Below are 13,666 nucleotides of genomic sequence, written 5' to 3' on the forward strand. Positions count from 1 at the left end.
TCAGTGAAGCTGCTTTGGCTCACAGACAGAAAATCGAAATTTCTTCCTTCAGTCTGTATTGTCCGTGGGGAGGGCGGGGGGGAGGGGGGAGCGCAAGACTGAATTTTTCTGTTTAGAAACCAAGGTGATCTTTTAAACGTTGCATGATGTTAAAGGGAATGTGAATGGATCCAACCCTCAGCAGAATATTTGGTTGAACACCCTGCTAGAAGTGGTCTAGAGCTTATCAGTATGAATTTGATTATGCCTCGCTACCAACTTCCTGCTTTCTCTCTCTTCCTAAGACTGGTCATGCTGTTCTTGATGGAGGTCATTTAGAAACCTTGACTTTTCCTAAATATGAGGTTGGTTTTTTTGTTTGTTTGTTTTACCTTTTTTCACCAGGTGTGGCATTTTTGTTGCCTGGTAAGATGTGTGCGTGTGCACACGCAAGTGCAGATTTTCTTTTCTTTTCTTCCTTATTTTTCCCAGACTCTCTTTTAAGAGAAAATCCTTAGAGAAGCTTCTAGGAAGGACCCTTAATTGACCTTGTGGGGGACCACATTGATTTTCTCCACGTGCATCTTCATTTCTGATAAATTATAAAGCCATTAATTTGCTGAGGAAATGGCAGGGCCAGGCTGCGGCACAGATGTGACCAGAGCCATCCCAGCTCTGAGTCTGCTGAGGACTGCCAAGAATCTGGGGGAGAATCAGGAAGCCTGGATTGTTATGGTTAGCCTCACATTCTCTTGGGAACTGTTTTAGTTGCTGCTGTTTACAGATCTAAAAGGTAATGATGTTTCCAGATAAATAGGCCTTCTTATTTTGGGTAAGTGGCCATTTATTGATCTGCTAACCCACATTTATTGATTTGCTAGCCCCCGTCACTGTGCCACTCTCAAAGGAGTTAACTATAAATCCAGGAGAGGCAAATTGTATTTGGTCTTGGATCGTTGCTTTAACAAAAGCGACACCCCCTCCCGGCGTCCTCTGTGCCAAAACTACCCCTCCCAAGTTGCGGCTATTATTTAAAAGGAAACAATTAAAAGGATATAATAATAAGATAGGAAGAAAGTGAGTCAAGATGCTCCATTAGATTAGCACTAAAAGGTAAAATACGCAGCTTGCCTGACAGCGTTCAAAATAATGCATTTTATATTTTCATGCACATTAGGATAATAACTTGATGTAAACTGCAGAGTGGGGAGAGAAGAACAAACAGAACTGTAATTGCAGAGGAGAAAAAAACTCTCACGCTAAGAGTTGTACAATCCGTGTTGGGTGCATTTGTCTCCTTAGCAACAAGTGAATGTATAGGGAGCATAAGGACCTCGAACAGGGGAATGTGTTGCCATCCTCACCACGGAGCCGTCAAGATTTCTGCAACCCCGTTGTCCATCCTCACCATTACACCTGGCAGTTTCTGCCCAGCGGGAGTCGTTTGGAGCAAGGGGCATCAGCGAAGTGATGGAGTCCATGGCCCGTGCCATTGGCCTTCCAGAATTCCACCCTCCTTCCCCCCATCTCAGCTACTTGATGGGCCTCCAGGTTCTTTGGGGGAGCGGGTGGTGAGTGCTTGTGTTTAAAGACATTTTTTTCCTTAACTAAATGCCTCCTACATGCAGGAAGGATTGTCACCCAATCACTTGAAAAAAGCAAAGCTCATGTTCTTTTATACCCGTTATCCCAGCTCAAATATGCTGAAGACCTACTTCTCCGATGTGAAGGTAAGGACGTTTTTCATCGGTCGTTTATCAGTCTCTGTGCATGTGATGGTGATTCAAACTCTTGGAAGTTAGCAGAGATGAGTGTGAAAAATCAATCCATGAATACACCTGTGTTTAATTGATGCAATGCACTTGTCTTTTTGTCGAAAGCCGTGCCAGGCAAAGATGCCCCTTAAGACCAGGAGGCTGGTACCAAGTTATATGGGTTTCCAGTGTGATGTGGGAACTTAGCCTCTTGCTTTGTATGTCTTAGTCACTTCTTGGGAGAAATTTCGGCCAGCCCTGGATGGGTGTGCTTCCGAGAATTTTTTTTTTTCCCTCCCTTCAGCAACAGTAAACTGTTTTCTGTTTTTGTTTCTGTTGGTTTCCCCATATTTGCGCTTAGGAAAGCAGACTCTAACACCTCTTTTTCCCCCTGTCGAAAGGAGCGTACATTGAAATTCTCTATGCAGTAGCTGCTTAAAAACAAAAGTGATGATTGTCTCTTATTTACAACTTAATTTGTTGTTGATGTAGAGTACACTGAGCATAAGGAGAATGAATAAAGTGACAGATTCAGGACACATTATTCAAATGAGGATATGAAAGCTGTCGGCCTACAGCTGCAGCCTCCCTCATTCTACAGAATATGGGGACCTCCTGGTTCTGTGTGCGTGTGGATGTGTGTGTGCGCGTCTGTGTCTGTATGTGGGTTTTAAGTAATTGTTTGCAACAACTTGATGTTGTGTTAATCATCTGCAACTTTTTAAAACATAGATTGGGTTTTGATGATGATAATCACATGCATGGTATCATTATCCGAGGAACTCGATAAACATTACATTAGCTGAGATTAGTTTATTAGGGTTGGGTGCCTTTCCCCCTACCCTCCGCTGCCCACCCCCATGTGTACAAGTTCTTATTCCTGCCACTGAGAACTCAGGAGCTGCCAAAGCAGGCTTTTGCCGTGGCACCGCTCCCTCCACGCAGAGGGTTTCAAGCCCTGTGGCCCGGTGCCCCGTGGCTGCGCTGCCCCCCCTTTTGCAGGCCAACTCATTTTTGTTTCCTTCACTGATGTTTTATTTGGCCTTATAAGAAAAGTTCTGTTTTCCCTCCTGTTTGCTTTTGAAGTGTGTATCCACTTCAGCCTTTTATCTTCCTTCGTCCCTGGGGGGAGCTCCTTAAGTGGCAGGCATGTCCCCCCAACTTCCAGGGCCAACCTTCTGGGCCGGATGGGAAGGCCCAGAGAGGCAGTAACTTGGAGGACTGGTTGAGGATCGTTCGAGTACAGACAAGGCTGAGTGACACAGTAGGCCTAGGAAGAGGGTTTGGACTTCTTGGGGGACCATCTGAAACGGGCACCAGGGAGGGAATTTGCCAACTGGTTGAAGACTGGAAAGCTTCTGCAGCCTAATGGAACCTGGCAGAGTTCTTTGGGGGCCGGGGGTGGGGAGCAGTCCTTTCAACACCCAAGTTCCAGGAAGTAGGGGGGACATGGATGAGAGGAAGAAAGTGTTACCATGCACCTGTGTGTGTGTGTGTGTGTGTGTATGTGTGTGTGTGTGTCTAGGTGCCCACGTTACCTCCTCCACTCCTCTTAGTGCAATGATCAGCACTGTTGTGATTATAATAAAGACAATCCCTTATATTATTTAGATAGTGCTTTTCCTAAGAAGGAGGCCATAGCGCTTTACAAACTGCATCCATAGGGATCTCTCACCCACCATTGGAAACGCAGCGCTGGGAGGGTGGAAAGCAGCGCCATTCTGAGCCAGCAACAGGATCCAACAGTACATGTAAATATTAGAAACATTCGTGGGCTGGGGGAGAAGGGCAAGGGTAGGGGAGATTGTTAATCTGTAGTGGTTAATCTGTAATCTTTATAAATACTCGGCAGTGTAAACTGACAAGAAATTGTTCCTCTTCCTTTAGAATGCATCTAGTAATTCAGCTTTGCAAATAATCACTATGTAAACAACAATTAAATACCGGGGTGAATATTTTATTTTAAAAAAAGCACTGATATTCAGATGATAGATTCTATCCATACTCTATCCATACTGGGAGAGAAGGCTGTTAAAGTATACGTGAGTCTGGTTAATTCCCAATTATCCACTCTAATGGAGGGGAAATGGTAGGGCATATAATGCATAGCAGAAAATCATCGAAGGTCATTTCTCTTTTATTTTTGGAATGAATTATACATTTTTAACTTTGCTAATTATGTTTTTTCTTTGGCTAGTAATAAATGAATTTGTATTCCCTGAGCTTATGCTGATGAAATTGGAAAGGCATGCATAGAAAAGGGAAGGATAGTCCAGGCACGGTGTTCCAGAAACTTGGTAGAAAACAATAGCAGATCATGCTTGGACTTTTTAATAGTAAAGAAAATCCAGAATTTGAATGCCGACGATGGATAGGCTCATACACATATATATTTATACGGATGATATAAATGTATAGATACATAATATAGTGGGTGTGTATATATGTACATATGTATACACACATACTTATTTCTAGATATAGATATATAAACGTGGATACTTACTTGCAAGACGGAAATAACTAGGTGTTTCTCTGTATATGAATATGCAACCCAAAATTTTATTTCATTGTAGGTAGATTCGAGAAAACCACTACAGAATTAAGAGATCTCTAGAAATTAGGGGAAGGACCTTAGGAATTTATAACAGGTGAGAGCCTATATCACCTGTCTTGAGAAAGACGTAGTCATGTGTCTGTGGACCAAGTCAGACTTCTCCCAGCAACACAAGCTTATACTTATACTTATGCCTTCATCTAAGTGAAAATTCCTAATCCTATAGCACAACGTACCTTTCCAAATCATCAAAGTCATTTCATTTCAAATGGGGACCCCAAGTTAGTTTTGCAAGTTAAAAACAAAAACAGGAGAAGCAACACAAGTGGAAAATATTTTGTTTCATGAGTAAAGCGTAGCCTAGGTGTCATCAGACACAGTTGGAAGATGATGCTAGACCAAGTGCATTCTCTGATGGGCCCCAGAAGGTGAGCCCAGGCAGGGGGGTACGCCCTGCCTTGCATTTTTCCTCAGGGAGGGATAGAGCACTTCCCTCTCTGCAAGTGACTTCCATTTGGGCAGGAGGTGAATGCTTTTAAATTATTCTGGAGAGAAAGGGGTGGGGGAACACCTCCCGCGATTCAGATGCTGGCTTGGTGAGAGCTGTCCAGTGATGATCTATACGAAGGATGAAACCGGGGCTGACTTGGTTTCATGCCTAGAGTAAGAATCTAAACAAAGTGGCAGGTTCTCAGGCCAACTCCATCCCCTCACCGCGACATTTAGCCAGACAAAAAGCTCAGCTCACCAGGGCTTCAAAATCCTTCGAGAAGAACAAGGAGGCAAATGGGCAGGACATGCTGAGGACTGATGGGGCCCCTCCGTCTTCCTGTGCACCTACTGGGGGCTGATTTTAATGTATCAACTAATAACTCTTAGACCACTAAGTACAACAGATTCAGTGTCATTTTAGCTTTGAAGAACAGACGCTCACAGCTTTTCAAGCCGGCGGTGTTAAATGATGTATCTCATTCCCTCCACCCCTTGAGTCAACTACTGTCTAGCCAGATTAAGGTGTCAGATTGATTTGTTTTATACATCTTTTGACCATGCTCATTGAATATTTAGGAAGTTTCTTCAGCCCATATTGAGGCTGAGATGTCCCGTGGGAAGCATTAATCAAAGTCACAGAGACTCACACACTGTGGAAACACAGCCTCTTTATTGTAGCGTTTAGTTTTTGCAGTAACACATTAACACACTACAGAGCTTTCCTTTATAGAACAATTGATCCTTTTCTTGTAAGCCACTACAGAACGGGGGGGAAATTAACTCTTTAAAGTTTAACACTTTTTCTCCCCCAGTGTGAATATCTAGAAAAGGGGGCGGGGGGGGGGGGGGTTGTGCTGCCTCTGCTTTTCGCCAGCAACTGGAAACAGAACAAATCTCAGTGCACTTCTGGTGGAGGGAAACCCAGTTCTCCAAGCTGTTGTGCTGGTCATTTCACTTGTCTTGTGTTGGGGGGGGGGGGAGTCTGTTGTTTTTGCCCATTCTTTCTCTCTGGTATTTCCATTCTGTAACAATAAGCTTTAAATCTCCCTTTATGTCCCATTCCTAAATAATGGCAAGTGCACTTACTTTTTTGTCCTCCCCCATTAGGTCATTCATGACCATTCTAGAAAAAAAAAATACCCTTCTATTTTTTTCCTCTACAGTACTCTTGTCCATAGGAGACAATGTCTTGTAACAATGCAGAAGCCTAATCTCCATGTCAAAGCAATTTTCATTCCCCAGTGCACAGCCTGCTATCATTTTGTAATGTTTTGTTTCTTATTCTAAAAGAATTAAAAAGGAACAGTAAGCCGTCACGGGGGCCTGTAGTCCTTATCTCAGTGTCTGGAAATTTGGACAGTGTATTTTACTGCTGAGATAAAATAGAAAGAACTCCAAGTTCAGCAAATCGTAATGGGTTTAAGTTCTATTGAAATCGGCAACCAGAAGATCAGATAACGGGGGTCCTTCAGTTGTCTTTTTAATCGGGTTCCCCGCAAGGCTGAATAGAGACAGAGCAGACACACAGAGTGAAAATATAATTCTTGGATAGGTTAAGTACATGTTTGAACTCTTGCAAGCAGAAGCGATTTGCTGATGACTTAATCATTTTCTGGTCAATTATCTGTAAGGGCCCTTGCAACTCCATGGCAATTATGATGCAAGGTGGCCTTTTGGGAGAAACACCAGTCTTCCTGCTTCTGTTTCCTTGTTATGTCCATTCCCTGCCATAAATTTTCATTCATTTATTATCTTTGCTAGTATAGAAACAACTTTCTGTGTAGTAATTACAGCCCCAGTACACACTTTAGCTGTCATCTTGTTGGGAGTCTGGATGTTCTCATGGCCGGTGTTTGATAAGTGGTCTTTGTTGATTTTTGATGAATGTACATCTTTTTCTGGGGGCCCAGGGAAGGGAATGCCTGTGATGACAAAAGGCAGGGGGTTGTCTGTCAGCCCGCCTGATATAAAGCTATGGATTTATTGGTTTTGACTTGGCAAGTTGAGATGCATCTGTCCTTTACCGCGAACAGAGGACTGTCAATAAGAATGGTATCATTTGCAGTGAATCCAGGAAGACATCTTCATTTAAAAGGTCATCAGGAAACCTTGGTAAACAAAGATCTAAAGCCAAATCATGTTAGGGTACCTTGGCATTTAAAAAAAAATGTAATAAAGTGTCTGTCTGGGCCGTCTGTGTACTCTTGTCTTAACCACACCTTCCAAACAGCATAGACTCCAACAGAAAGGGGCGTGGGTCTTACCCAGCACGGGCTGTAGGAAGTGTGCGAACAGGCACGGTGGTCTGGCCAGACAGAGGTGAGCACCGTATGCAAACAGAAAGTGGAGTCACAGCCGGATGGCCGTGGGGATCACCCATTACCAAAACATAGGCCAATGCCAGACTCCTCCCCTTTTGTGTGAAAGTTGTTTTCTGGCATTGCACGAGGCCGTCATGTGATGACACAAATTCTCATTAAAAAAAAAAAAAGAAAAGAAAAGAAAAAAGAAATCACGCTAGTGGTGAAGTCGTGTGGTTCACCATTTCTGGTACAGGTTTCCCCCGCTACCCAAAAGTAGAGCGTTCCTGCAAAACTTTTCATAAGCCCAAATGACGGAAAGCCAAGGACCAATTACCGTCAATTTATACGGAAAAAAACGTTGAGCCTTCCCAGACCCAAAAAAATAAGCTCTCTTAGACTTTTCTGATACCCTAGGACACTTCTTGATAACAGATGCACAAAATAAATCAAGATAAAGCACAGATGCTCACAGACACAGTGCAAAGCCATGGCGCCATGATGCTGAGATGCTGAGCCTGGCTCCTGGAGAAGGTGCTTGGTGGGGCTCCTCTCGCGGCTCGGGGAGTGTGCCATCTCCCTAATGGCTCGCTGCAAAGCTGAACGCTGTTTGCCCTTGTTGCTTTGCTTCTGAAAAGCAGATATCCTTTCTGGATTTCTTTCGGTTCGTGAAACCGGGTACCACTGTAGGTCTTTTCGTAAAAGCAAAATGGTGGAACGTGAACTTTTGAAAAGCAGGGGAAGCTGTACTTGCAAGTAATTACTCTTCCCAGCACTCTGTGGCTTGAATGCATTTCCATAAAAAACTATACAAATGCTGTTTATTCCACTGAAAGAGGAAGAACGGTGTTTAGAATAAGATATTCAGCTTCTTAAGGAAATTTAAATTTAGAATGTGAGTTTTCCATTGGAAATGTGGAGGACTGGGAGGTGATTTCCATGGCTGATAGGTTTTATAATCTCTTATACATGTACTACCGCTTTCACCCCTCCTGCCACCATTTTGGTGGAATCCAGAACATACTCTGTCCAAGTAAGGAGGACATGAGAACTTTAAAAAGACTTCAAATGCTTAAAGAATAAATGAAGAAAATGGCTATGTTCTTATCCTTTCCAACATTTAAATTTGACAGTTCAACAGATGCATTACCTCTCAGCTCATCAAGTGGTTTAGCAATTTCCGTGAGTTTTACTACATTCAGATGGAGAAGTACGCGCGTCAAGCCATCAACGATGGAGTCACCAGTACGGAAGAGCTGTCTATAACCAGAGACTGTGAGCTCTACAGGGCTCTGAACATGCACTACAATAAAGCAAATGACTTTGAGGTAGGAACTCATCTTTATTGTTTGGTCATCTCCCTTTTCTTTTAAAAAAAAAAAAGAATCCATTTTCTTTGGCAATGTCCCCAAATCTGTTTTAGTCTTGGTATCTCACATGAGCATCCCGCAACAGGGGAAGAGGTGAGGCCAGAAGAAGGAGCCCTCACTCCGTGGGCAGAGTCCCAGGGGACTGACCCACTCCTACGTCCTTTCCCATTCCCCGGCTCTGCTGCATGCATGAAGACCCATGGGCCACAGAAAAGGGAACCCACGAATTCAGAGAAAATTATAGCAAGGAACCCATACACACTGACTCCCTTTCCAGGGAAGAGGTCCCCACTCTAACAGGCCTTTTTGCTCTTAGGTTCCGGCATGTCAACTGAGCTGACCTAGGCTATGTACGATGATGGCTGCAAACGTTGTTTTCTAAAAAGGTCTAGAAAGGTGGCTGGGGGAGTAATTCTGTGGTTTCTCCTTCAATCGGCATTTATTTCCTTTATGGAAGAAATGGTATGAGAATTTGCTTAGTATGTATTATGAGAGAGCCATCCACAGCTTTTTATGGTTTTGTTTCTGTTTTTGTTCTTTTGCGGGGAGAGCCTAGGGTGTTTATGTCCCTATGTGTAGCTTCACGAGCATGCCACTCTTTGTTCATACACACACCCTCACACACACACACACACACACACACACACACACATATCTACAACATGCATATTCTAGATACACACAAAGCAGTGTAGACAATTCCCAGAAAGCAATGGCTACACAACAATGAAAGATGCATGGCTATGAGTAAGGTGTTTCTTTACCGGCTAATGCTGTGCCTCAGCAAACCGTTTTCATTGCAACGTGATGACTCTATGCGACAACACTAGCGAATCTCCGAGCCCTCACAAAAGCATTTTGCTGAGCCCTGCTGGCTGAGGCAACAATAGCGAGAGGTGGGAATGTGGCAGAGTTCTGTAGCCTGAACCCCCGGTGGTGAGTGTAGACAGACTGTGGGTGGCTTGCCATGTTGGTCCTTTTCTTGTGTTATCTTCAGGATAGGAATGTTCTTCTCCGCCATCAGCTCCTACAGGGGACCTTATGTTAATATTCATGCTTTCCTCACATAGATAGGTACCCAGAGCAGGAAGTTGGCTACTTCAAAGGAAGAGAAGGCCATCTTGGTCTAGACTGGTCAAAGAAAGGGACCTGCCCTTTCCTCTTGGGGATCTTCTCACACGGGTTTTGGCAGTGCACATCAGTGATGGTGGCTGACCAGGCAGCGATGGTGGAAACTTAGCGGTGGAAACTTAGCCATGGGGAAGTCATGGTTTTCCCGTGAAAGTTTGAACGCTTCTACTGTAAGCCAACGTATCTTTGGTATCCACGGTGAAATATGTGTTTCTTGCCAAAGGTGTTACGAGCAACGTTTCTCTTTGGCTGAACACATTACAAGTGGGGATCCTTCTTGCATTGCTTCTCCATTGTAAAGGGTCCGTGTTTAAAGTCTGTTAGAGAGCGCAGGTTTACACTCTGAGAGTTTTGACAGAACTCTCTGAGTATTTCTTCTAGAGCTGACGAATAGGACTAGGGCTAGCCATTTTAAAGAAATCCTATGAAGACTTTCATTTCTTTTCCCCACCTTTCTGTTGAGTCTGTTGCTCTAAACTTTACCCAAAGAGAACTCAACTGTATGCTAGTGAACTCTTTACAGCTGATAATGGCAAATATTTGTTCGGCAACGTGCGTCAAGCTTTCTAAAAGAATTGCCCAAGATTCGCGCCATGAGTTCTGCATTTTTGCTGTGTAATACACTCTGAGATGACAAATCCTTATGGTGCACGTTCAGATTTTTAAGGTTCTTAAACCTTACCTGGTTGGAACTTAACCCCCTGCTCACAGCATAAGGGCCAAAATGACACAAGCAGGGGCGGCTGGCATCGAGAAGTACCCAACAAGCTGTTCCATTTAGCAGCATCTAAATCCTCCCTTAATGTGATTAACATCTGATATTTCTCTCTTTGTGAATCATACCCACTTCCAGCCAGGACACCTCTCCTTTATCTGCAGTGTCTATTTTAAGACTGCTTCAGTGCAAGGAGTATGGGGCCCGGGGAGCAGTTTTGTCACTTCTCATGTGACTTCAGACAAGTTATTGGTTTATTCTGGGTCTTTTCCTTCTTCAGTAAAACACTGGGATCTTTCCGGAAATGAGGTAAGACGCAGAGCAGGAACATGGGTTCCGCGCTGTCCCCTCCACTCGCCCATAGGCACAGACGTGTACAAGCACGCCCGCCGCCACAGACGGTCATTAAATAGATTTTCATTTCGCCTCCCAGTTGGGCTCGTTTACTAACAGAAGCTTCGGATGAGATGGTCCCTTCCCTTCTATGCCTTGGTGCATGGAAGTCAGTGCTTAGGTGAGATGCTCAAAAAGTCACTGGTCTTATCAGTGTGGTTGGTTTTACCACTGCTGGCGGTGGCCACGAGCCACAGCAGACCCAGCACCTTGAGTAGAATATCTCATTTGGTGCTTTGTACACTCCTTGACTTTTGTATTTAACTTTCTTTTAAGATCAAGTAAAGTGAATCTGTGGTCTTATAGGAGCAAGCGAAGAGGATGGCCAAGTAGAGAATGGTACATCTTGTGGGATTCTTTCTTTCTTTCTTTTTTTTTTTTTTTTTTCCCCCTAATTTTTAGACAGGGATGGAGCATGGTAGAGAGACTTTGAAGTTATGGCTACATGTTGCCCAAAGATCCAGTCCGTTCCGAGGGCTATCTGTTCACCCAATGAAATATTAGTTGGTCAAATAATAAAACAGCTTATTGGTGGCATTTTTAAGTTTCTCTATCCGTTGTTTGTGACACCAACAAGATAGCTAACGTTTATTGGCTGTACTATGTCCTGGGCACTCTTCTCAGTGTTTTACCATTATTAACTGGTTTAATGTGAGCAATAATAACGCTGTGGATGTTAATAGAAGAAAACGTTTAGTTTGCCTGAAGCCTTATCCTGTTTTTTAAGTGATTCTAAACTGGTGGGAACAGGTAGAGCCAGGGAAAGAGAGAAAGAGGCTAACGCTTTCCCTCCTTCACCATGACTTTCTTCTTTCTTTCTCTTCTGCTACTTGTCTTTTTTCAGCTTTGTGCTCCGTCTGTCTCTGCCTCTGTCATAAGCTGGCTGGCGGCACCTCTGTCCCCGCCTAGCACCATCCCCCTCCAGCCCCTGCTGCTCCTGGCTCTCAAGGCCAGAGTGGTTGCTGACCCCTGGCCTGCAGGAAAATAAAGCAGATGGGGAAGGTTATCACTAGCGAGGAGGGAGTGGCTTCAATCTCTCTCCTCCTCTAGACCCTGCGTTTCCTGGCCTTTATGAGTCAGGACCTTCTAAGTGACAGGAGGGCTTGTTCTGCCTTTTGTATCAGTTTACACAATGGCCAAGATTCTTGGCACAGCACTTAGTGTGGTGAGAGCTTGAGAAGACCCAGGGGAAGTGGGAGAAGACCCGGAGGGGGAGGGGCACGCACCACGCGCCGCCGCCCTCAGTCTGTGCTGGAGGAAGGAAAGTTGGCCACCTCGCACGGGGTGGGGCATCTCGCTTCTGAAGGTGAGTGTGTGAAGGTGTGCAGGAAAGGGGTGTTTAATTACAGGCTGCTTCTTTCACTCCTACTTCTCACGTTTAATGAGATTGGCAACAATAAATTTGTCTTTCCAGGTGTTATGGTATAGATTTCCATGCTTCATTCTCACTTCCCTTTGAAGAAGTTCCAACATCTTTTTATAGGGAGGGAGAGGAGGGTTGGGATCCCTTCCCAGTTTTTAAATCATACTGATACTTCTGACTTTAGGGGCAGATGAGTTGGATTTTATTACTTTTTTGTTTCCCTCACAACTGTGGCAGGAAGGAAGGTAATGATGGCTGTCACTTTCCAAGGCTGCCCCCAACGCTCCCTGTCATTCTCCGGTACTGGGAGGAGGTAGCTCTCGCCCCTCCGTGCCCGGCCGCCATCCCTCCCAGGCCTGCCAGTGCCAGGCATTTACCTGCAGGCAGGGTCCAAGTGCCCTATGAGTGTCCCTAGCTCCGCCCCTCCCCAAGACCCAAGTGTGGGGATGGGAGGCTGAGAAAGAAACAGAATGGGGGGAACTTGACTCATTGATTAATGGGCTCGTACAGGCCGTCTCCTAAGACACTGACACCCCACCCAGCAGATGCTCCGTCCTAGAGCCTGTGGTTCAACTCTTTTCCAGGCGTCCCATGACCAGCAAGAAGGGTGGTTCCGCGGACCCACTTCTGCCTTGCCTTGCTTCGCCCTTAGAAAGCGAAAATAACCCCCCAGCACCCCTCCTATCGCACCCCTACCCCAGACACTGAACAACACGTGCTGAACACATCCTCTCCACCCCGCCTGCCCACCCCCCCACCACCGTGCCCAGCCCTCCCGCTTCCCACACATCCCGCGTTGAAGAAGATTTAATGTATTTGGAAGTCTTTCATTCACATTGTCATCTCTTTAAAGAAAAATGAGGACAGGTGGATTTAGGAAGCGTTTCTCTCCGCTCCAAAGAGATACTTAAATATGAGTGATCATTGGGGAAACTGGCACACGGGTGAAACCCTCTTACTGCCGCTGCTGTCTTTTTGGCCTCGGAGCCACTGAGCCGTTGAGTGATCACATGACCCGCACCCTTGGTGGGCGGCGAGGAGGAAAAGACGCTCTTCCCATTTCTTCCCCTGCCAGTCCCGCCACTGACAAGCCAAATTGATCTTTTAAGAGACTAAATGAATGTTCTCTAAATATAAGTAGACACATGGCTGTCTGGGAACACATTCCTGTACAGAATGATGGCCTGAAGAGTGAGGGAGAGGACGGTAAAAGACGCCGGCTCCGAGGTGGGCTGGAAGGGGTGGGGGGTGTGGGGGGGGTGCGGGGGGCAGAGGCAGGATTGTGCGCGCACGGAGCTTCGTTTTTGCACCACTGTCCTTTTGGGATTCAAGGTGTTGATCAGTATAATGAAGCGGGACCATTGATTTATCATCTGTTTGGTAATGTCGTTGCATTTTTAGCTCCCTGTGTCTTTTTTGTCATTGGGTTACATTCAAGCACAGTAAGATCAGCTTTAAAACCTCCTTACTCAACAGCTTTATTAGTTATAGCATTCCATGACCTTTCTCAACATTCTTAAAGAAAAAGATACAGTGTAACGTCGCTTCACTTTGCTTATTGTCCTTTGTTGGGGTGAACAAAGCATTTTCCACAGTGGCTATAGCACATAAT

The 13,666-nt window shown here is 44.9% G+C and overlaps 1 protein-coding gene across 6 annotated transcripts in view; it reads left to right on the top strand.

Moving 5' to 3' along the window:
* PROX1 (prospero homeobox 1) overlaps positions 1-13,666 on the top strand; it is a 50,022-nt gene that overhangs the window by 16,069 nt on the left and 20,287 nt on the right. For all 6 annotated transcript variants that reach the window (XM_047704601.1, XM_047704602.1, XM_047704606.1 and 3 more), the window contains 2 exons: positions 1,602-1,709; positions 8,216-8,410. In XM_047704601.1, coding sequence (XP_047560557.1) covers positions 1,602-1,709; positions 8,216-8,410 — 303 coding nt within the window. The remainder of the gene's footprint in view (positions 1-1,601; positions 1,710-8,215; positions 8,411-13,666) is intronic.

This window comes from Lutra lutra, chromosome 15, assembly GCF_902655055.1.
Source record: "Lutra lutra chromosome 15, mLutLut1.2, whole genome shotgun sequence".
In the NCBI taxonomy this organism is placed as follows: domain Eukaryota; kingdom Metazoa; phylum Chordata; class Mammalia; order Carnivora; family Mustelidae; genus Lutra; species Lutra lutra.